At 40.0% G+C, this 25,710-nt stretch overlaps 1 protein-coding gene across 1 annotated transcript in view; it reads left to right on the forward strand.

Moving 5' to 3' along the window:
* The window catches only part of CUNH4orf17 (chromosome unknown C4orf17 homolog), a 335,194-nt gene that overhangs the window by 98,170 nt on the left and 211,314 nt on the right, over positions 1 to 25,710 (forward strand). The window contains 1 exon segment of the mRNA XM_032401115.1: positions 10,904 to 11,118. Coding sequence (XP_032257006.1) covers positions 11,044 to 11,118 — 75 coding nt within the window. The 5' untranslated portion in view covers positions 10,904 to 11,043.

Consider the following 25,710-nt stretch of genomic DNA (forward strand, 5'->3'; position numbering starts at 1 on the left):
ATCGGTCTGAAATTCTCCTTTTTGATGGGGTCTTTGCCTGGTTTGGGGATTAAGGTAATGCTGGCCTCATAGAATGAGTCTGGAAGCTGTCCTTCTGTTTCTATTTTTTGAAACAGCTTCAGTGGAATAGGTATTATTTCTTATTTGAATGTTTGGTAGAATTCCCCAGGGAATCCATCAGGCCCTGGACTCTTGTTTTTTGGCAGGTTTTTGATCACTGCTTCAATCTCGTTACTGGTTATTGGCCTATTCAGGTTGTCAATTTCTTCCTGTTTCAGTCTTGGCAGCTTGTAGGTTTCCAGAAAGGCCTCCATGTCATCCAGATTGCTCAGTTTATTGGCATATAGTTGTTGATAATAATTTCTAATAATTATTTCTATTTCCTCGGTGTTAGTCGTGATCTCTACCCTTTCATTCATAATTTTATTAATTTGGGTCCTTTCTCTTTTCTTTTGGATAAGTCTGGCCAATGGTTTATCGATCTTATTAATTCTTTCAAAGAACTAGCTTCTAGTTTCGTTGATCTGATCTACTGTGTTTCTGGTTTCTAATTCGTTGATCTCTGCTATAATCTTAATTATTTCTCTTCTAATGCGTGGCTTAGGCCATTTGTTGCTTTTTCTCTAGTTCTTTAAGGTACAGAGTTAGTTGGTGAATTCGGGATTTTTCTGTTTTTTTGAGTGAGGCTTGGATGGCTATGTATTTCCCCCTTAGGACTGCCTTTGCAGTATCCCATAGGTTTTGGACCAATGTGTTTTCATTCTCATTGGTTTCCATGAATTGTTGAAGTTCTTCTTTGATTTCTTAGTTGACCCAAACATTCTTGAGCAGAGTGGTCTTTAGCTTCCAAGTGTTTGGATTTCTGCCAAAGTTTTTCTTGTGATTGAGTTCCAGTTTTAAAGCATTATGGTCTGAGAATATGCAGGGAATAATCTCAGTCTTTTGGTATCAGTTGCGACCTGATTTGTGACCCAGTATGTGGTCTATTCTGGAGCAAGTTCCATGTGCACTCGAGAAGAATGAGTATTCTGTTGTTTTAGGGTAGAATGTTCTGTATATATCTGTGAGGTCCATCTGGTCCAGTGCATCATTCAAAGCTCTTGTTTCTTTGTTGATTTTCTGCTTAGATGATCTGTCTTTTGCTGAGAGTGGAGTATTGAGGTCTCCTACAATTAATGTATTGTTATCAATATGACTATTTTGGTTAACAGTTGGTTTATGTAGATGGCTGCTCCCATGTTGGGGGTGTAGATATTTACAATTGTTAGATCTTGTTGGATAGACCCTTTAAGAATGATACAGTGTCCTTCTGTGTCTCTAACTACAGTCTTTAGTTTAAATTCTAATTTGTCTGATATAAGAATTGCTACCCCAGCTTTCTTTTGAGGTCCGTTGGCATGGAAGATGGATCTCCATCCCTTCACTTTCAGTCTGGATGTATCCTAGGTTCAAAATGAGTCTCTTGTAGACAGCATATGGATGGGTCCTGTCTTTTTATCCAATCTGCAACCCTGTGCCGTTTTATGGGAGCATTTAGGCCATTCACATTGAGAATGATTATTGAAAGATATGAATTTCTTGTCATCATGTTGCCTGTGAAGACCTTTTTTCCATAGATTGTCTCTGTAAATTTCTGTTCTATATCACTCTTGGGGTCTTTCTCCTCTTATAGAACCCCCCTTAATATTTCTTGCAGGGCCGGCTTAGGGGTCACATATTCTTTCAGTTTCTGCCGGTCATGGAAGCTCTGCATCTCTCCATCCATTCTGAATGACAGCCTTGCCGGATAAAGTATTCTTGGCTGCATGTTCTTCTCATTTAGTACCCTGAATATGTCTTGCCAGCCCTTTCTGCCTTGCCAGGTCTCTGTGGATAGGTCTCACGTTATTCTGATGTTCCTCCCTCTGTACATAAGGAATCTCTTCCCCCTAACTGCCCTTAGGATGGTTTCCTTGGTTCTAAGATTTGCAAGTTTTACTATTACATGCCGGGGTGTTGGCCTGTTTTCCTTGATCTTAGGAGGGGTCCTCTCTGCCTCTAGGACTCGAATGTTTGTTTCATTCCCCAGATTAGGGAAGTTCTCACTAGGATTTGCTCAGATATATCTTCTAGTCTTCTCTCTCTCTCCACCCTCTCAGGGATTCCAGTAATTCTGACATTGGAACGTTTCATGGTCACTTATTTCTCTGATTCTATTTTCATGGATTCTGAGTTGTTTTTCCCTGGCCTCCTCTTTTCCCTTTTTATCTATTAAATTGTCTTCCAGGTCACTAATTTATTCTTCTGCCTCACTTACCCTAGCTGTTAGATTACCTAGATTAGATTGGATCTCATTGATAGCATTTTTAAGTTCTGCCAATTCACCTTTCATTTCTGCCCTTAGAGACTCTATGTTGCCATTAATCAATTTCTCTGTTCTAGCTATTGTCTTCACAATTGCTACCCTGAATTTCATTTCCGACATCTTGGTTATATCTGAATCCATTTGTAAGTCTGTGGCATTAGTCATAGTCTCTGAGTCTTTCCTATTTTGGGGGTCCTCCTCCTAGTCATTCTGTTGAGGGCTAGTTAAGGGAATCTACAGAGTCCAAATTATTGACCACAACCCAAGCAAGATGCACCTGTTTTCTAGGGACCTTAGGGTTGCTGGCCTCTTGTTCTCCCAGCCTGTCTTCTGGGGGAGGGGCCTGCCACACTGTTACTCAGGCAACCCTGTTTGGGCAGAGTTGCCCTGCCCCCTATGGTGGGGCATGGGCTCAGTGAAAACCGTTTATTTGGGGCTTTTCTTCTTTGGCGGCTTTCCCTGGTGGCTTTCCACCTCTCTTCCGAGAGTCAAAGCAGAAGAGACCATTTCCAACCCTCTGCCTCAGAGCAGAGATCGCAGTCTGTTCTTCAGGGAGCTGTCCATGCCTCACTATCTCCGTTTCTGTCTGTGCTGCTATAAACTGCAGTCCTGGGTTGTGCACCCCTCAGCAGTACTCCCAGTACTCGCCTCCATGTCGGAGCTCGTCTCTGCCCTTTGTGCTTATAAAACCGCTAGCTGCCCCCAGTTCACACACGCCACCCCGCTGCTCCGATTTCCATCTACAGTCCTTTCCCCGCCGCTACCGGACTGCGAGTCTGTGCTCCATCCCCAGCGTAGGAGGCTATTGCTCACCAGCAGTGTAGGATCCCCACGGTCAGGCTCCCTTCCGCTGCTGTTTATCCTCCAGTATCTGCCCGTGGAATCACGGCTCCCTGCTTCATACCTTGAAACCAACTGCCTGTGATATTCTGTTTATAGAGATCCATATCTTCTTACATCTCAGGCTGATTTCGTGGGTGTTCAGCTGGTAGATATCCAGCTCAATTCCAGGGACTGGCTGGAATAGGGTCCCCTACTCCTCCTCCATCTCCCCCAACAAATTAGATTTTTACACCAAAGACTGTAATAAGAGGTGAGGAAGGACACTGTGTCATAATTAAAAAGGTCTATTCAACAAGGAGATCCAACAATTGTAAATATTTATGCCCCTAAGATGGGAACAGCCAATTATATAAGCCAATTGATAACAAAATCAAAGAAACACATTGATAATAATACAATAATAGTCAGGGACTTTTATAACCCCCTCACTACAATGGACAGATCATCTAAGCAGAAGATTAACAGGAAATAGGGCTTTGAATGACACACTGGACCAGATGGACTTCACAGATATATTCAGAACATTCCATCCTAAAGTAACAGAATACACATTCTTCTTGAGTGCACATGGAACATTCTCCAGAATAGATCACATACTAGGTCACAAATCAGGTCTCAACTGGTAGTAAAAGATTGGGATCATTCCCTGCATATTTTCAGAGCACAAAGCTTTGAAACTGGTACTCAATCACAAGAGGAAAGTTGGAAAGAACTCAAATACATGGAGGCTAAAGAGCATCCTACTATAAAATGAATGGGTCAACCAGGATATTAAAGGAGAATTAAAAAATTCATGGAAACAAATAAGATTGAAAAACACAACAGTTCAAAATCTTTGGGATGCTTCAAAGGTGGTCCTCAGAGGGACGTATTTAGCAATACAAGCCTTTCTCAAGAAATAAGAAAGCTCTCAAGTACACAGTCTAACTCTACACCTACTCTAAAGCCTAACCTGGTAGGAGAAAAGAAATAAAGATTAGAGAGGGACCAGTGAAATAGAAACCAAAAGAACAGTAGAATAGATCAAAGAAACTAGGAGCTGGTTCTTTGAAAGAATTAATAAGATTAATAAACCCCTAGCCAGACTTATCAAAAAGAAAATAGAAAGGACACAAATAAATAAAATCATGGATGAAAGAGGAGATATCACAACCAGCACCGAAAAATACAAACAAGTAGAAGAGAATTATTATAAAAAATTATATGCCAACAAATTAGGCAATCTGAAAGAAATGGATGCATTCCTAGAGATGTATAAACCACCAAAACTGAACCAGGAAGAAACAGAAAACCTGAAGAGACCCATAACCACTAAGGAAATTGAAGCAGTCATCAAAAATCTCCCAACAAGGGCGCCTGGGTGGCTCAGTTGGTTAAGCGACTGCCTTCGGCTCAGGTCATGATCCTGGAGTCCCAGGATCGAGTCCCGCATCGGGCTCCCTGCTCAGCAGGGAGTCTGCTTCTCCCTCTGACCCTCCCCCCTCTCATGCTCTCTCTCTATCTCATTCTCTCTCTCAAATAAATAATAAAATCTTTAAAAAAAAAAAATCTCCCAACAAACAAGGGCCCAGGGCCAGATGGCTTCCCAGGGGAATTCTATCAAACATTTAAAAAAAATTAATACCCATTTTTCTGAAGCTGTTTCAAAAAATTGAAATGGAAGGAAAACTTCCAAACTCATTCTATGAGGCCAGCATTACCTTGATCCTAAAACCAAAGACCCCACCAAAAAGGAGAATTACAGACCAATATCCCTTATAAACATGGATGCAAAAATTCTGCCAAAATACTAGCCAATAAGATCCAACATTGCATTAAAAGGGTTATGCACCATGACCAAGCAGGATTTATTCCTGGGTGCAAGGGTGGTTCAACATCCACAAATCAATCAGTTTGATACACTACATAAATAAAAGAAAGGACAAGAACCATATAATCTTCTCAATAGATGCAGAAAAAGCATTTGACAAAATACAGCACCCTTTTTTGATCAAAACTCTTCACAGTGTAGGGATAAAGGGTACATACCTCAACATCATAAAAACCATCTGTGAGGGCGCCTGGGTTGGTCAGTCGTTAAGCGTCTGCCTTCGGCTCAGGTCATGATCCCAGGGTCCTGGGATCGAGTCCCACATCGGGCTCTCTGCTCGGCGGGAAGCCTGCTTCTCCCTCTCCCCCTCCCCCTGCTTGTGTTCCTGCTCTCGCTATCTCTCTCTCTGTCAAATAAATAAATAAAATCTTAAAAAAAAAAAAATCTGTGAAAAACCCACAGTGAATATCATTCTCAATGGGGAAAAACTGAGGACTTTTTACCTAAGGTCAGGAACATGGCAGGGATGTCCACCATCACCACTGCTGTTCAACATAGTATAGACGTCCTAACCTCAGCATTCAGACAACAAAAAGAAATAAAAGGCATCCGGATTGGCAAAGAAGAAGTCAAACTCTCACTCTTTGCAGAGGATATGATAGTCTATGTGGGAAACTCAAAAGACTCCATCCCAAAATTGCTAGAACTGATACAGGAATTCAGTAAGTGGCAGGATATAAAATCAATGCACAGAAATCAGTTACATTTCTATACACCAGCCTTGAGACAGGAGAAAGAGAAATTAAGGAGTCAATCTCATTCACAATTGCACTCAAAACCATAAGATACCTGGGAATAAACCTAACCAAAGTGGCAAAAATTCTGTACTCTGAAAACTATAGAATACTTATGAAAGAAATTGAGGAAGATACAAAGAAATGGAAAAACATTTCATGCATGGATTGGAAGAACAAATATTGTTAAAATGTCTCTGCTACCTAAAGCAATCTACACATTCAATGCAATCCCTATTAAAATACCATAAGCATTTTTCTCAGAGTTGGAACAAACCATCCTAAAATTTGTATGGAACGAGAAAGACCCCGAATAGCCAAAGGAATGTTGAAAAAGAAAAGCAAAGCTGGTGGCGTCACATTCCAGACTTAATTTTGTTATTTATTGGTTTATAGACTTTGCTCCTCCCAAGTTAGGGACATAAGTATCTATAATTGTTAGATATTCCTGTTGGATAGATCCCTTTATTATGATACAGAGTCCTTCTTCATCTTTTATTACAGTCTTTGGTTTAAAATCTAGTTTGTCTGATATAAGGATGGCTACTCCAACTTTCTTTTGATGTCCATTAGCATGATAAATGGTTCTCTACCCCCTTACTTTCAATCTAGAGGTGTTTTGGGGTCTAAAATGAGTCTCTTTTAAGCAGCAAATCAATGGGTATTATTTTTTTAATCCATTCTGATACCCTATGTCTTTTGATTGGAGCATTTAGTCCATTTACATTCAGAGTAATTATTGAAAGATGTGAATTTAGTGCCATTGTGCTACTTGTAAAGTCGCTGTTCCTTTAGATTGTCTCTGTTTCTTTCTGGCCTTTGTTAATTTGGGGCTCTTTCTCTGCTCAAAGGATCATCCTTTAATATTTCTTGCAGTGCTGGTTTAGTGTTCACAAATTCCTTTAGTTTTTGTTTGTCTTGGAAACTCTTTATCTCTCCTTCTATTTTGAATGACAGCCTTGCTGGATCAAGTATTCTTGGCTTCATATTTTTCCCATTTAGCACCTTGAATATATCATGCCAGTCCTTTCTGGCCTGCCAGGCCTCTGTGGACAGGTCTTATGTGTCTACCCTTGTAGGTTAAGGACCTCTTGTCCAGAGCTGCTTTCAGGATTTTCTCTTTATCATTGTAATATACAAGCTTCACTATAATATGTTGAGGTGTTGACCTATTTTTGTTGATTTTGAGGTGGGGAATCCCTGTGCCTCTTGGACTTGAATGCCTGTTTAGTTCCCCAAATTAGGGAAGTTCTCAGCTATAATTTGTTCAAATAAGCCCTCTGCCCCTTTTTCCTGCTCCTCATCTTTTTGGGACTCCTGAAATAACAGATGTTATTTTGCTTTATAGAATTGCTGAGTTCCCTAAGTCTACCTTCATGATCTAACAGGTTTCTTTCCCCCTCTTTTCAGCTTCCATATTTTGCATAATTTTATCTTCTATACCACTGATTTGCTCTTCTGATTCATTCATCCTTGTTTTTATGCCTCTACTTGGGACCCCATCTTGGTAATAGTATTTTTAATTTTGGCCTGACTAGGTTTTAGTTCCTTTATCTCTATTGTAAGGGATTCTGTAGTGTCTTCTATGCTTTTTCAAGCCCATCTAGTATCTCTATAATCTTTGTGTTAAATTCTAGTTCAGACATCTTATTAATAAGTGTATTGATTAACTTCCTTCCTGTGAGTACTACCTCCTGTTCTTTCTTTTGGAGTAAATGTCTCTGTCTCATCATTTGGTCCAGAAAAGAAAGGAAGGAAGAAAAAGAAAAACAACAACAACAATAATAATAACAACAACCACCACAACAAAAACTTCAGGAAGTGTTTCTGGTGTATGCTGTGTACACTGTGTTGTTGCATTTTGTCTGCTCTTTCCCCCTGGTCCTTCCCCTACAGAGTTCCTCCTTCCTTGTAGTGGGGAGTGTTTTTCACCTTTAACTAGGTGTGCTTTGGTTTGTTTGTTAAGATAAGCTCAGACGAGAAAAACAACAAAAAGTCCTGATCCAATATAAGAGAAAAGTTAAAGGAATAAAAATGCAAACAGACAAACAAAAAACTATAAGCCTGATTCCAAAGAATAAGAAAGAAAGAAGAAAAAAAAAAAGGAAGGAAGGAAACAAGGGGGAAAAAAAGCCTGATTTGAAAAATAATAGAAGGAAACAAACCAACAAATGAATGATTATAAGCCTGATACCAAAAAAAAAAAAAAAAAAAGATAAAGAGGAAGAAAATAAAAGAAAAATAAGAAATAAGAAATAAAAAAATAAAGAAGTTAAAAATTTTAAAAATCAAGGAAAAAAAAGAGAAGCAAGCCTGATCCTATTTCCACCAGAAGCTAATGTTTTTTTGGAGTATTCTTTAATCAGTAGACTTGGTAGATGCAGAGGCCTTTGTTGCTCTTCTGAGGGAGAGGCCTGCTGGGCAGGTTCACAAACAGAGGTGCCTTTGTAAAGATGCCCCTGACAGGTGCAGGGGGGCAGGATCTAGTGTAGTGGACTCCAGCCTCCACTGGAGGTGCTGTGTTTCTCTCTGATGTCTGACTGTGCTGGTGGGTGGGAGGAGGGAGAGGTGGTGGAGGAGGAATATGGCGTCCCCTCATCCTTTCATCCCCAGGGAGGGGAACTCCTGACCACCGATGTTCAAGAGGCCCTCTTAGAAGGGCAAATGATCTCCTGTGCCCTGGGCTTTTGTCAGTTTCCTGCCCTTAACCTGTCTGTGCCTATGCCATTCGTTGGTTTGGGCCAGTGCCATGTGTTTTATCTCTGGCGGGTGGCTGGGATTCAAAACTCCAAGTTTATAGGGCCTGGCAAGGCCCACCTGTTGGCCCATTCCCCTCCCCCAGAGGAGAACCTTGCAGTGTACCCAGCACTGTCGTGTTCCAGAAAAGCAGTCACACAGTTCACACAGAGGCTAGAATTTATTGTACGGCTCAGTGGAAACTGGAACCAGGTTATCTGCCATCTGTGGGTGACTCAGTCCCCTACCCTGTTCTGTCCCAGAAAAGCAGTCACAGAGGCTTGAGCCTATTGCGGCAGACAGTGAAAAACAGCAGCCAGGTTATCTGCGGTCTGCCTGTGTCTCTGCTCTCTGCTCAGTTCTGTCGCAGAAAAGCAGCTGCTCAGTGTGCACACGGTGGTTTAAGCCTATTGTGGCTCACAGCGAAAAGTTAAGAGGTTTTCTGCCCTCTGCACACACCTCTGACCCTGCTGTTGAGCACCACTCACTGGCTCCTGGCTGGCCTTTTGTCCTTGGAGAGGCAAAATACGCTCTTCCAAATATACTCCGAGAAGGAGGCACAGACAGGTTAAGGGCAGGAAACTGACAAAAGCCCAGGGCACAGGAGATCATTTGCCCTTCTAAGAGGGCCTCTTGAACATCGGTGGTCAGGAGTTCCCCTGACCAGTTCCCCACACAGTACTCTCTGTGTGACCCAGGGGAGCTCCTCACTGGGGTTTATTGTGTAATACCTACCCACTATGCTCACTCTGTTCTGCTCTCTCTCTCTCTCCCTCTCCCTGACTTTGCTCTGTGAAAGGGTTTCCTCCCCTTCCTGGTCCCACTGCTTTCCTCTCCCCCAGTTCATGGCTCCAAACCTCACATCTGCCACAATGTCTCCCTCCAACTGTGCAGATTGTTTTCTTAATCCTCAGGTCATATTCCTAGTTGTTCAAAATAGTTGGATGTTGATCTAGCTGTGTTTGAGGGATGAGGCAAGCTCAGGTTCCCCCTACTACTCCATCTCCTACATGAATTCTTGATTGCATAAGCCAGTAACATTTCTGTGACTTTTCAAGCCTGCTTTTAATTTTTCCTTTAATGGGGATGTAGCAGAATTTTGAGATCCGTGGTCATCTCCCCATATATTAATCCTCATCTGCAGCCAAATTGTTCTAATCCTCAAAAGAATTTTTCCAGGAGAGATGTTTCCATCTCTAAAGATTTGTCTTCCTTTGCAATAAAAGACTATTTGAAAGAATTTTCTGGAAGTTGTTTTATTTTTATCTCCTTTGGTCTTCGTTCATTCCACACATATTTTCTTTTGCATCTACTCTGTGCCTAATCCTCTGCTAGGCACTGGTAATCTATGGTGAGCTTGATGAATAAGATCCTTGATAACAAGAAGGATTCATTCTAGTGGAGAGGGAGGGCAGAGGGGGGGAGGCACTGAACAAGTTAAACATACATAAATCCATAATTTCTTATAGAGGTAAGTGCTGTGAAACCGGGTATTGAGGTAGGCACTTGAGGGTGAAGTATTTGATAGGGTGTCAGGGAAGCCTTCTTTGAAGAGATGATAATTAAACTGAGACCTGACTGACCAGAAGGAAGCAGCTTTGCAGAGTTCTGGGAGGAAAACATTCTAGGCAGAAAGTTTTCCCTTGATAATTGGTTACTTTAGTTTTCCATTTCTTGAGTCAACTTTAAATAATTTATGTTTTCTCAGAAAATCATTTATTTATCAAGAATTACAAACATATGTCCATAAAAATCTACTTGGCATTTTCTTGTAATGAAAAGAAAATGTCTGTCTTTGGTTAGTCCTTTTCTTACTCTTAATCCTATATGTTTGTGTTGTCTCTCTTGATTTGTTTTGCTCAAGGTTGCTGAGGGTGATGTGGGCCCTGGGAAAAATTGCTTTTTAGAGCCTCCAGAGACAATAAACTGGCTTGAAATCTTTGCATGGGATCTGTATTGATATTTTACACAGTCAGGCCCGAGGCTCTGGTAATTTATGCCCACTTCCCTCTGTTTTATCAACCCAGGTATTGCCAGTTACACAATGCAGGCAAGAAGGAGTATGTGTGGAACCCATGTGATCCACTTGGGTATCTCCTAATATTCTATCATACAATTGGAACTGTGACGGGCATTGCAGCAACCATCGCTCAGGAATACTGTGATTTCCAAGTGCTCAGATCCCTCATGGAAAATGATGGGTTCCACTACCAAGTAACTCACTAAGACTTGCTAAGGTGAGAGCTAAGGGAGAAGGACATTTAGAATGGATGGAGAAGAGGGAGACAGTGAGTGGCAGTTGCAGCCCTGAGATGAACTGCAGCAGTAGAGCCTCTGGTCATCCAATTATCATCTCTTTTCTTAATTTCTCCTCAGGAAAAAGACATGGGAACCATGGAGGAGCTGCTTCTGATCATGCAAGGAGAAATGGATGTGGTGCAAGGGGCAGACTATGGTGGCCATGGAGGTGAATTCTCAGATCTCCTTAAGAAAACCTGCTATGGGGAGCATAGCAGATGGAAGGCCTCCAGTTGCCACCCCAACAAATGCTGACGCTACACTCCCCTCTAGACATTCTGCTTTTAATCCTAGTAAGAGAGTCTGATTCCATTTTTCATGTTTGGCTGCTGACTGCTTAAGCCCTTACCCATCTATTTTCCCTTCTTGCCCCACATATCATCAGAAATGCTGCACACTGTCTCCTTTGGTGATGGGGGAACATTCAGACCACATGCCCTGGTCTGCCCTTATCTTGACCCACCCCTTAATCCCAGTAAAGAGCAAAACCAGTCATCCCACCCTGTTCTCTCAAGCCATTTTTTATCCTGTTTGAAAGCATGCCTGTTCTCCCCAGGAAGCCTCATTATGTTGTTTTTTAAAAAATATATTTTAGGGGTGCCTGGGTGGCTCAGTTGGTTAAGCGACTGCCTTCGGCTCAGGTCATGATCCTGGAGTCCCAGGATCGAGTCCCGCATCGGGCTCCCTGCTCAGTGGGGAGTCTGCTTCTCCCTCTGACCCTCCCCCCTCTCATGTGCTCTCTCTCTCTCTCTCTCATTCTCACTCTCTCAAATAAATAAATAAAATCTTAAATATATATATAGATATAGATATATATTATTTATTTGTGAGAGAGAGAGCGTGAGAGAGAGAGAGTATAAGCAGTGGGGAGGGGCAGAGGGAGAGGGAGAAGCAGACTCCCCACTGAGCAGGGAGCCTGATGCGGGCCTCGATTCCAGGACCCTGGGATCATGACCTGAGCCAAAGGCAGATGCTTAACCCACTGAGCCACCCAGGCACCCCTCATTATGTTAATAATAAATCTTTTCATACCTTCTTGGTATACACATGACATCATTGGTCCACATTTGATTGGATTTTGAGTGACAAGTCCGTCCAATCTCAACAGGGTGTGTGACAACAGCAGTTCCTAACCACCACCACTGGCGTATCTTTTCTTGCTTTGGCTTGCTCATCTGCTCCGCTGCTAGCTGGTGAGTGCGTACTTTGAGCTGCTGCTGGCTGGCTAGCATGCTTTTTGAGCTATGCTGGCAAGCTTATACTTTGAGCTATTGCCTAGTGTTGCATTTGCTGAGTCCTGTGGAGTCTCTGTTACAGATTTAACTGTCCTAAGTCAGAAGCTTTGATAACTTCCATTTGGGGAAAGGATATAGATTTGGGGTCCTCCTTAACTTGGCCCTGAATTGTGCATCTTGGCCCAGACCTACCTGTATACCTCAGATTGCATCATGCATTTCGATTCCAGGGTAAGCTGTGGCTGATGCTAGGATCAGGGAAATAATTCTTATTCTGTGATGATGACTGTGTATCTCAGCCAGGTGTTGGTGCCATTCTATAGAGAACTCAGGAGAAAGACTGATACTCTCTTCAATGTACTGGTTATTTGGGTGGTTGCTTGTGTGGAGGAAGAATAGTCCCCGTGTGGTATGTGAGGTCCACACTCCTAAAACAGATTGCTCACTAGGACCCTATGTAATGCTGTGCCGCTGTTGCTGCCTATGCCTCTGGCATCAACAAAGATCCCGTTTCTCAGGGTGATAGGGCAGAATACCCATGGCTTGGCCAAGGTGTTAATTCAAACTTAACTTAAGTCAGGGGGTCTTTAAACCCTACAGAGCAGCCATTGTAATGAGCGAGGCCCCTAACCCAAATAATACAGATTTGAGGCTCTGGAGGAAGAAACCTATAAATATAAACAGAGTAGAGAGAACTCCTTCAAAGTATAGTCAATTACCATCAAAAAAAGACATCCACAATTTGACCTGATTAGAAATCCAAAATTACTAAAAAGATTATACAACAGAAAACAACACCAGAAAGTTTTTGTACCCATATAATGTAGGTTCTAAATTAACATCTCCTGAGATGCACCAGATGGCAAACTTTTCTGGACTTAATACTAGGGCTCAAAGTATAGTTATACCTGTGGATTCTACTGAATTTAAAGGTTCCCTATTCATGGGCATCTCACTAAATTGAAATAAAGCACACCCTATGCTCTTAGGGAATTTGCCAAATATAAAACAGAGGAAAGTTAAGTATTTTTCACTTTAACAATCAGAACTATTGCCTTGTGTAAATTTCCCATGGTTATAAAGCTCCTTGTTCTAAAATATCTCCTGGGCATGGAGATATTGGGCATGGACACTCTGGCCTAGCAAGTAATAAATTAAATTAAATTAAATTAAATTAAATTAAATTAAATCTTTGGTACTTATAATTGCCCTGACAAAATAACCTTTTCCCCCTACTTGAAATACTTAATATGGCACAATATAAATTAGAATAGGGCTTTTAAAGATTGAAACCCATTATAAAAGACCTATGTAGAGAAAGGATGATTATTCCCGCTGTTTCTACATTTAACTGTCCCATTTGGCCTACTCTCAAACCTGGCAAGAATGAATGGCTTTTCATAGTGGATTACCACAGTTTGAATGCTATGGGCATACCCATTAAGGCCTCTGTACCAATATCATTGAAATTAAAGACTACATGCAATTAGTAACTGGAAAATATTTTGGTCTTATAGATTTGACTAATGCATTTTGTTCCCTGCCTATTTCAAAAGGCTTTTAGTTGTGGTTTACCTTCACCTTTGAAGGGACACAGTATCCCTTTATTAACCTGGAGCTATCTATTCATGTGATGCTTTAATAGCCCTGGCCATTGCACACAATCCCTGCAGGCAAATTCTTACCTGCATCCACCCTTCTCTAGGAACATGGGTATGATATTACATTGATGACATTCTTCTCTGAGATTCATTTGAGACACTCATTAAGAATACACAAATAAACGGGGCGCCTGGGTGGCTCAGTCGTTAAGCGTCTGCCTTCGGCTCAGGTCATGGTCCCAGGGTCCTGGGATCGAGTCCCGCATCGGGCTCCCTGCTCGGCGGGAAGCCTGCTTCTCCCTCTCCCACTCCCCCTGCTTGTGTTCCCTCTCTCGCTGTCTCTCTCTCTGTCAAATAAACAAATAAAAATCTTTAAAAAATATTAAAAAAAAAAAAAAGAATATACAAATATTCACCAATTTGCACACAAAAAAGAATGGGTCATTGCCCCATGCTTAGTAACAGACTTCACCACTTCAGTAACATTTTGGGGTATTATTTGATCAGTCAAGGGCCTCTCCATCTCTCATACTGTCAAGAAAGAGTTACTGACACTCTCAGCACCCATAATGTTAAAATAAGCTGAACATCTTTTAGGCTGTTTTGGATTTTATTTTATTTTATTTTATTTTATTTTTATTTTTTTATTTTTTTTAAGATTTTATTTATTTATCTGACAGAGACACAGCGAGAGAGGGAACACAAGTGGGGGAGAGGGAGAAGCAGGCTTCCAGCTGAGCAGGGAGCCCGATGCGGGGCTCGATCCCGGGACCCTGGGATCATGACCTGAGCTGAAGGTAGACGCTTAACGACTGAGCCACCCAGGTGCCCCTAGGCTGTTTTGGATTTTAGAGGCAATATATTCCTCAAGTTTTGTTTAGGCCAGTTTATACTGTTACTTGACAAATCAGCCCCCTTTGAATAGGACCCTCTCTAGCAAAGCTCTAGAATCTCTTTAAATTGCAGTATAAAAGGCATTTCCATCAATGCCCACCAAGACTCCTTTTGTAGAGGCCTTAACAACCTCCCTTCTTGCCTCCTGGGGTCTCTGGACTGCCTCTGATGGCCATAAATTGTCCACCTCCCTTACCAGCCTCAAGCTTCAGGCCACTCAAAATACCATAATGGTTTACCTAATAGTGTCTTCTGATATAAGAGACTGCCCTCTTAAATCCCACACTATATGCCATTTGAGTGACAACTGCTGGCCACATACTAGGGTCTTTTGGTACAGAAATTTTTTACAGGCCCTGAGTCTTTGACCTTCCATACCCAATTGCCTATTAACCCTGTGTTATGGAAGCAGTACCCTACAAGCATGACATGACCTCTAAATCCTCCTTGCTAAAATGAAAATAAGGATTCTACAGGATAGGGCCAGATCTGGACCTTCTGACATATGCCTCCTGCAAGAGAGGGTGGCCTTCTATCCTTAGTCCCTTGCCAAATGCCATAGTGCTGGAGGAAGTCACCCATTTCCTGGATCCCTTGGCTACATGGGGAGCCTCTTGAGATCAACTGAATGAACAGCAAAAGGAGTTTGTTTATTTTACAGATGGCTGTACCACCATCACACATATGGAGCTCCAAGGAGAGTTGTCGATTTTCATTTCTTACCATAAACATCCCTGGTAAAGGGTGGGACTCAAGGGTCAGCACAATTGGCCAAACTTCAGGTAGTCATCTTTGTAATAGAGGATGTCCTGGGCACAGTTGTCTCCATATGCACTTTCATACAGATTTGCACACTGTTGTCAATGATATGGCCATCTGGCCCAACTAATGGCAGCAACAATTCCATATCCAAGATTGCTCCCTCTGAGGAAAAGAACTGTGAGAATTTCCTGCTTCACAGATGTGCAAAAATATAAATCAAGGCCACAAATGGATATGTACACATTAAAGCCATAATGAAGGACTTATCCAGACATTGCCTATCACCCAGATTTACAGACATTATTGATAGAAACCAAATCACTGATTTCTCTTCTTAAAATACACACTATTAGGCTCTTGAAGAAGGCAGTCAGTAGAATTTTTACCTCTTTTACCAGGCTCAGGCTTGCTGGCCATGTAGGATTCCATAATGACTTACATTCAAATTCAACTAGATTAAACAAACAGAAGCCCTATGGAACTTTTACCCTAGCCTCACCCTCTAGCCACGATAAAAGCCGAAGATAATCAGCTCAACCTTCTCTCTTGTGTTATTTTTGGACATGGTTGAGAGTCTGCCAGGAAACCTCATTATATGAGTAATAAAAATTTTCAGTTTCTCTTGGTGTGTGTGACATCATTAGTCTCAACATTTTACCTATTAATTAAGATATGGATAAAAGTAACCAATTGCAATTTGGCTACTTTTCTATTTTTAGTCAAAATTTTAATTTTTGTATGGGTTGCTGCTCATCTTGCTAGTTAATATCTGAAGGGAAGAGTAACATTTTGACATATGTATATACCTATATACCTATATTTTGGATACTAACCCTTTATTGGGTATGTCATTTGCAAATATCTTCTCCCATTCTGTAGGTTGCCTTTGAGTTTTTGTTGATTGTTTCCTTCACTGTGCAGAAGCTTTTTATTTTGATATAGTCTCAATAGTTTATTTTTGCTTTTGTTTTCCTTGCCTCAGGAGACTATCTAGAAAGAAGTTGTTATGGCCTATGTCAAAGAATTTACTGCCTGTGTTCTCCTCTAGGATTTTTATGGTTTCAGGTCTCACATTTAGGTCTTTAATCCATATTGGATTTATTTTTGTGTATTTTGTAAGAAAGTGGTCCAGTTTCATTCTTTTGCATGTTGTTGTCCAGTTTTCCAACACCATTTGTTGAAGAGATTTTTCCCATTGGGTATTCTTTCCTTCTTTGTCAGAGATCAATTGACCATATAATTGTGGGTTTATTTCTTGATTTTCTATTCTGTTCCATTGATCCATATGTCTGTTTTTGTGCCAGTACCTATACTGTTTTGATCATTGCAACATTGTAATATAGCTTGAAGTCCAGAACTGTGATGGCTCCAGCTTTGCTTCTCTTTTTCAAGATTGCTTTGGCTATTTGGGGTCTTTTGTGGTTCCATACAAATTTTAAGATTGTTTGTTCTAGCTCTGGCCTCTTTTTTTATGATATCTTTGTCTGGTTTTGGTACCAGGGTAATACCGGCCTCATAGAATGAAGTTAGAAGTTTTCCTTCCTCTTGTATGTTTTGGAATATTTTCTCCAAAGAAGACATACAGATGGACAACAGACACATGAAAAGATGCTCAGCATCACTCATCATCAGGGAAATACAAATAAAAACTATAATGAAATATCACCTCACACCTGTCAGAATGGCTAAAAACTGTTGTAAAAAAGAATGAAATCTAACCATTTGCACAAAATGGATAGAGCTAGAGAGTATAGTGCTAAGTGAAATACATCAGTCAGAGAAAGATAAAACCATATGATTTCACTAATATGTGGAATTTAAGAAACAAAACAAATTATCAAAGGAAAAAAGAGAGACAAACCCAGAAATAGACTCTTAACTAGAGAGAACAAACTGATGGTTACCAGAGGGGAGGTGGGTTGGGGGATGAGTGAAATAGGTGATGGGGATTAAAGAATGTGCTTATCATCATGAAACATAAAATAAGATGATTTAAAAAAGAAAATTAGTCATGTGGTGTTTCAAAACTGTGTGTAATCTACCCTTTTCCAGGCATAAGTGGTTTCACCCTGCTATACTGTTTATTTGTATAGATTTTCGGCATCAGATTACTTTCAGCGTATTTTTTCTGGGCTGTGTGTGACAAGTACAGTGCAAATATAAATCAGCTGTATTATTGAAAATTCAAATGGTATATGTAAAATTTACACCCAGCCAAACAAAAACAAAAACAACCCCAAAACAAAAAAAATTTGAAATTGGTTTGACTTGCTTCCTTGAAGTATTTAAATACAAATGATTTCAATTGTTTGAGATCGGGCTAGAACTTAGAAAGCATACCAACAATCAGAAATTTAAGATTATCAAAATATTGACCTTGTAACATCCACTGACAGATTTTCTGAAATTTCACTCTGGATCCAGCTGATAACACCACAGAAGGACTTCTATGTTCTGAGCCAATCAAGATGCAAATAGTCTTTAGAATGTGGGGTGGGAAATCATGAGCAATCACTTCAAGTCACTACATCTCTAGAAAATAAAAAGAGTTTGGAAATACAGAAAAAAAGTATTCATATATAAATAAATCTATTCCTTTCAATAACATTCTCATAACTACATACATTTCTTATGTAAACCACCTTGAGATTCCAATGTGTATTTAAGGTGCATTTTAAGCACTCCAACTATCCAAAAAAGCTTCCTTCTCTGCTAGTGAGTAGATGAAAGAGAGAAGCCTGGCCTCAGCCATCTTTCAGTGCTCCGAGACTTCTGAAGGGAAAGATCTTGCTCTTGGTGTCAAGGGGTATCTCATCTTCTTAAGTTCACCATTCTCGGTGAGTATAGATTTGAAACAATTTGTAGAAGTCTCTCCAGTGAACTACCTCTCCTCTCTCAGAGACCTTCCTTGAGATTGGGGATTGTCCCTTCTCTAGCTGGCTTCTCTTGATCTCACACTGTGAAGAACATGGGTAGAGCTAAGCTTCAAATTAGCCATCATATTAGGTAGAATAAACCTCAGAATAACTTCATAGTATTAGAAAATCAATGATATAACAATAATGCCAAATGCCTATCTACAAGCCCTTATTTCTATTTTCTCCCCTTACTATATTGGGAGGTACAAAACCACCTGGTTCTCCTCTGAAGTTAGACTTGGAGCTTTGCAAGAGGTCCCTCCTTGGAGATGGATATTAAAGCAATGCACATACACATGCACACACACATTTACGTAGAACTCTGGTCAGCCTTTCTGTCATGAGAAAAGCTAATAGGGAAGCATATCAAACTACACAACAGTAAAGAAAAACATCTACCTATAATCAGCCTAGTCATTCATTCTTGAATCAGAATGCACCAACATAAAATACATAACTAGCAGCATATATATAACAATGGAATATTATGCAGGTATTAAAAAGAATGAAATCTTGCCATTTACAACAATATGCATGGATCTAGAGGGTATTATGCTAATAAAATAAGCCAGTCACAGAAAGACAAATACCATATGATTTAACTCATATGTGGAATTTAAAAAACAAAACAAATGAACAAAGAAAAAAGACAAACCAAGAAACAGATTCTTAACTATAGAAAACAAACTGTTGGTTGCCAAAGGGGAGGTGGGGGGGATGTGAATTAGTTGAAGGGGATTAAGAGTACACTTATCTTGATGAGCACTGAGTAATGTATAGAATTGTTGCATCACTATATTGTACACCTGAAACTAATATAACACTGTATGTTAACTATACTGGAATTAAATAAATAAAAATCTTTAAAAAATACACACCTAGGAGCACCAATTATGAGGAACAACAATCCACACACACACGAAAAGTATAGCAAATAGAAGACTGAGTTTTTAAAAATCTAATGTATGTGCTTAGAGAGGATACAGATATTAATTTTATGAAAAAAGAGGATGCTGTGAAAAGGGAACAAAGAAGAAAGCATTCTTGTAAAGTTAAAACGTGATTTCTAAAATTATAAAATAATAATGATGATGATGATGGAAATCCTTGAAAATCATCTAATAAAGGGAAACCCCCCCAAAAAAAACCCAGAAATTATGACAGGAAAAAAATAAAGGGGAGCAACAAGGATGTCAGGCAACTAATTGAAATATTAGAGAAGAAACAAAAAGGAAATTATAAAGAAATAAATAGAATATTTCTCAGATCTGGAGGTATAGAATACTTAAAAAAAAAAAAAAAAAACCCTCATCAAGTATTCAAAACAATTAAGGATTTGTATGTAGAATTAAAGTGGTAATAGTAGTCATCCTTATCTTGTTCCTGACCTTAGGGGAAAAGCTCTCAGTTTTTCCCCATTAAGTATGATGTTAGCTGTGGGCTTTTCATATATGGCCTTTATTATTTTGAGATTTATTCTCTCTAAACCTACTGTGTTGAGGTTCTTTTTTTTTAATCATGAATGGATGTTATACTTTGTCAAATGCTTTTTCTACATCTATTTCTGCGTCTCTTGAAATGATCATGTGGTTTTTATTCTTTCTGTTATTGATGTGATATAGCACATTGATTGATTCGTGAATATTGAACCACCTTCACATCCCAGGAATAAATCCCACTTGATTGTGGTGAATGATTTTTCTAAGGTGTTGTTGGATTCTGTTTGATAATATTTTGTTGTGGAATTTTGCACTTATATTCATCAGAGACACTGGCCTATAGTTAGTTCTCTTTTTTGTGTAGTGTCTTTATGTGGTTTTGATATTAGGGTAATGCTGGCCTCATAGAATGAATTAGCAAGTTTTCTTCCTGTTCTATTTTTTGGAAAAGTTTGAGAAGAATAGGTATTACTTCTTCTTTAAATGTTTGGTAGAGGGGTGCCTGGGTGGTGCAGTAATTTGGGCATCTGACTCGGTTTCAACTCAGGTTGTGATCTCAGGGTTGTGGGATCGAGCCCTACATCGGGCTCTGGGCTCCAGGCTCAGCAGGGAATCCGCTTAAGTTTCTCTCTCTCCCTCTCCCTCTCCCCCTGCCCCTCTCCACTGCATGCTGTCTCTCTCAAATAAATAAATATATCTTAAAAAAAAATGTTTGGTGGAATTCGTCTGTTAAGCCATCTGGTCCTGGACTTTTTTGTTGGCCATTTTTTTGATTACTGATTCAATTTCATTGCTGGCAATGTGTTTCTTCAAATTTTCTATTTCTTCCTGTTTCAGTTTTGGTAGGTTATATGTTTCTAGGAACTTACTCATTTCTTCTAGGTGGTCCAATTTGTTGGCATATGATTTTTCATAATATTCTCTTACAATCTTTTGTATTTCTGTGGTGTCAGTCATTTCTTCTCTTTCATTTCTTGTTTTATTTGAGTTTTCCTTTTCTTTTTGAAGAGTCTGGTAGAGGTTTATCAATTTTGCCAATTTTTTCAAAGAACCAGCTCCTGGTTTCATTGAGCTATTCTATATTTTTTAAAATTTCTTTGTCATTTATTTCTGCTCTAATCTTTATTATTTCCTTCCATCTGCTGGTTTTGAGTTTTGTTTCTTTTTCTAACTCCTTTATGTTTAAGATTAGGGTTTTTTTTTTAAATAAAATAAACTTTTTATTGACATGTAAAATACGTACAGAAAAATTCACAAACCCCGATTGTGCAGCTTGATGAATTATCACCAAGTGAACACATTCATGGAATCATCCAGGTCTAGAAGTGAAACACTTCATCAGCATGTCAAGGGCCTGCCTTACACACTTTCTCAATCATTAACTCCTACCTAGAGATAATCAGTATATTGATACCTAATATCATAAATTAGTTTCATCTGTTTTTTAGCTTTATAAAAATACAGTATATATTCTTTTGTGTCTGGCTTCTTTTGTTTAACATCAGTTTGCAAGATTCATCAAAGTAATTGCTCTAGCGTAGTTCACTTATTTTCATTCCTGTATAGTCCTCTGTTCTGTAAATATACCATAATTAATTTGTCCATTCTACAACTGATAGACATCTGGGCTGTTACTAGATTGAAAATATCATGGATAATGCTACTTTGAACATTCTAGTGCATACCTTTCGGCACATATACCTCTTAAATTGTCTGTCATTTCAATGTTTTAATTAATAACATCAAATCCATGAATCACATTAGTATATTAGCAAAGTCAAAATTCAAAAAGCTGTTAATGTGTTGCAATAACTGGCCCAAACTAATGAAGTTAAATGTAACAGGGTAAATGTAAAGTTTTACATTTAACTTTAATGAACGTATAAGATTACGTTGTTTGAGATTTTTCTTGCTTCTTGCAGTAGGCCTGTATTGCTACCACCCTCCCTCTTAGAACCACTGTTGCTACATCCCAAAGATTTTCAACCATTGTGTTTTCATTTTCATTTGTTTCCATGTAATTTTTTATTTCTTCTTTGATTTTCTGGTTGACCTATTCATTGTTTAGTAGCAAGTTATTTAACCTCTATATATTTGTGGTTTTTCCAGATTTTTTCTTGTGATTGATTTCTAGTTTCATAGCACTGTGTCAGAAAAGATGCGTGATATGACTTTGATCTTTTTGTATTTTTGAGACTTGTTTTGTGGCCTAATATGTGACCTCTTCTGGAGAATGATCCATGTGTGCTTGAAACTAATGTGTATTCTGCTATTTTAGGATGGAATATTCTTGATATACCTGTTAAATCCATCTGGCCCAAAGTGTAATTCAAAGCCACTTTTTCCTTGTTGATCTTCTGTTGGGATGATCTGTCCATTGATGTAAGTGTGGTGTTAAAGACCCCTACTCTTATTGTGTTTTTATCATTTAGTTCCTTTATGTTTGTTATTGACAGTTTTATGTATTTGGGTGCTCCCATGTTTGGTGCATACATATTTACAGTTGTTATATCTTCTTGTTGGATTGTCTCCTTTGTGATTATGTGGTGTTCTTCTTTGTCTCTTGTTACAGTCTATTTTATCCTATGTAAGTATTGCTACCCTGGCCTTCTTTTGACATCCATTTGCATGACAAATTTCTCCATTCCCTCACTTTTGGTCTGCATGTGTCTTTAGGTCTGAACTGAGTCTCTTGTTGGCAGCATATAGATGGGTCTTGCTTTTTTATCCATTCTGTCACCCTATATCTTTCGATTGGAGCATTTATTCCATTTATATTGAAGTAATTATTGATAGGTATGTGTTTATTGCCATTTTGTTACTTGCTTTGTGGTTGTTTTTGTAGTTCTCTGATCCTTTCATCTCTTGCTCTCTTCTCATGGTTTGCTGGCTTTCTTTAGTGATATACTTGGATTCCTTTCTCTTTATTTTTTGCATATCTGTTACCAGTTTTTGATTTGTTACCATTATGTTTGTATATAATATCTTCTGCAGTCTATATTGAGTTGATGTTTGCTTACATATGAACCCATTCTTTACTCTCCCCCCACCATGTTTTAGGTATATGGTGTCATACTTACATCCTTTTATTCTGTGATTCCCCTGACTGATTTTTCCAGATATACTTATTTATATTCACTGCTTTTGTGTTTCCTACCTTTTTTTTTACTCTTCCTTGTGGTTTTTCCTTTCCACTCAAAGAGTTCACTTTAACATTTTGTAGGACTGGTTTAGTGGTCATGAACTCCTTTTAGTTTTTGTTTGTCGGAGAAGCTCTTTATCTCTCCTATTCTGAATGACAGCCTTGCTGGATAGAGTATTCTTGGTTGCAGGTTTTTGTCTTTCAACACTATGAGTATTTTGTACCTCTCTCTTCGGTCCTTCCAAGTTTCTGCTGAAAAATCTGATGATAGCCTTCTGGGGTTTCCCTTGTTTGTAACTGTCTTTTCTCTTGCTGATTTTAAAATCCTCTCTTTATCTCTACTTCTTGCCATTTTAATTACTATGTGTCTTGATGTGGACATCTTTGGGTTGATTTTGTTGGGGGATCTCTATGCCTTCTGCATCTGGATATCTATTTCCTTCCTCAGATTTGGGAAGTTTTCAGCTATTATTTCTTCAAATAAATGTTCTGCCCTGTTTCCCCTCTCTTCTCCTCCTGGGATCCCTGTAATGTAAATGTTTTTATTCTTGAAGGTGTTGTTGAAGTCCCTTAATCTATTCACATTTTTTATTATTCTTTTATCTTTCTCCTGTTCAGCTTGATTGCTTTCCATTACTTTGTTCTCTAGGTCACTGATCCGTTCTTCTGCTTTCTTTAGTGTATTTTAAATTTCGGTTATTGAGTTCTTCATTGCTGATTGGTTCTTTTTTTTAAAGATTTTATTTATTTACGAGTGAGAGATAGAGCACAAATGGGGAGCAGCAGGCAGAGGGAGAGGGAGAGGCAGGCTCCCTGCTGAGCAAGGAGCCTGATGTGAGACTCAATACCAGGACCCTGGGATCATGAGCTGACCCGAAGGCAGCCACCTAACCGACTGAGCCACCCAGGCGCCCCTGATTGGTTCTTTTTGATATTTTCTATCTCTTTGTTGAGGGTCTCACTGGGGTCCTCCACTCTTTTCTCAAGTCCAGTGACTATCTTTATGACCATTGCTTTAAATTCTCTAACAGGCTTATTAGTTATCTCCACTCTGTTTAGCTCTCTTGCTGTGATTTTGTCCTATTCTTTCCTTGGGACATATTCCTCTCTTTCCTCATTTTATTTAATTCTCTGTGTTTGTTTCTCTGTGTTAACAAAGACAGGTATGTCCCCCGCTCTTGAAAGTAGTGGCCTTATGAAGAAGTCCTGTAGTGTCCTGCAGTGCAATGTCTCCTCTTCACCAGAATCTGGCACATCAAGAGTGTCTCCTATGTGTGTTGCATGCACCCTACTATTGTGGCTGAGTTGTGTTTGCCTTTAGTCCAGTCATCTGCGATGGCTCTTTTTGCCCATTGTGAGCAGGGGTTGGTCCCTGTGTTGTTAGTGGGCCATTCTGGGGTGGCCTTGTGCTTGTGTTGGGTCAGACTAGTCATTTGCTATACCTGCAGTAGCACTGAACTGCAGGGTGCTCTCCCTGCATTGTTCCCTGAGTGACATTCATTGGAGGGTGGGGCCTGCAGTCAGACCAAGATGTCTGTCCCCAGCGCACTGCACAAACTGGTGTGTGTGGTGTTCTTTCCCTCTTCCTGTGGCAGGAGTCACTTTGGGGTGGTGTTGACCCCTGTTGAGGCTGATTTGCACACTGCCATATTTATGATGCCACTTTGACGAACTCTTGCCTAGGGTGTGTTACAGGGGGCAGGTGTGCAGAATTCAGGGGTGGGGCATGTGGTGTTTGCAAAGTTTGGGCTGGTCTGCTGTGGGAGGGGATGTGTAGCTGCTTTGGAAAACTCTTGCTGAGGCTGAGTTGGAGGGGGCTGGTCCACAGAAAAGCACAGGGGCAGGGTGCACTGTTAGCAGGCTAGGTGGAAAGTGTTTGTGCTGTGCTGTTTTCTGCAGGTGTCTATGTATCTAGGCTGGGTGGCAGGTGAGGGGAGGAGTGGGAGGGAATGGCATCTGCCAGCTCCTTATTTCTTGGAGAAGTCTCCCAAAGATCCCTACACTTCCAGCATACTTTCTGAGATTAGTAAACAAATCTCCTTCCTTTATACCCCAGGTGTTTTCCAAACTGCTACCTGGAGTTGTTTGTCGTGCTGACTCTTTAAAGACAGGGACTCAGTTTCCTATTACCTTCCCACTCTCCCAGAGCTGAGCCTGCCAATTTTTAAAGTTCCAGATATTAAGCCCCACTGATTGTAAGAATTCATGAAGTTAATCCCTTTGGTTTTCAAAGCCAAATATTACAGGAATTCATCTTCCTAGTGCAGGTCCCCTGTGCCTGGGATGCCTGGGGTGAGATCTGCTCTTCTCCCCTCTGTGCCCGTGATGTACCTTTCTCCTAGTTCTAGGGGTCAGTGTAGCTTCCAATTGTGTCTGCCCTTCCTACCCTTTTTGGTGTGACCTCTTTATATTTAGGTGTGGAGAGTCTGTTCTGCATCTTTGGATCATTTTCTGGGTTATTTACACTGATGTGGGTGTTATCTAGGTGTATCTGTGGGAGGAGGTGAGTGTAGGGTCCTCATACTCTACCATCTTCCTTGGAAGTCCTGTGTACTCATCTTTTATGTTGCCATCATATATATCATTATATGTGTCATATATTTGTCTGAAAATTAATTTTGAGTGCAGTGTGTAAGGAATCCATCTTCATCCCTCTCACCCTCCCCACCCCCAAATTTAGCCAGTTGGCCTTACCAAAGCATGTGAATATTTATTGACACTCTATCCTTCTTGAGGTCCACACATGAGCTAGGTAATGTGAGGGCAATTGGGTTAACTTGATGTCTCTCTAGTCATGTCTGGGGACATAAGGCTCTCAGAAGGTGAAGAAAAAACTTTCCATCTAAGTATGTCCTGCTCTTGGCCCTAGTGCGTATTTCATGTTTCTTGGTTCC

This window comes from Phoca vitulina, unplaced genomic scaffold (genome assembly GCF_004348235.1).
Source record: "Phoca vitulina isolate PV1807 unplaced genomic scaffold, GSC_HSeal_1.0 scaffold3, whole genome shotgun sequence".
Taxonomy (NCBI): Eukaryota; Metazoa; Chordata; class Mammalia; order Carnivora; family Phocidae; genus Phoca; species Phoca vitulina.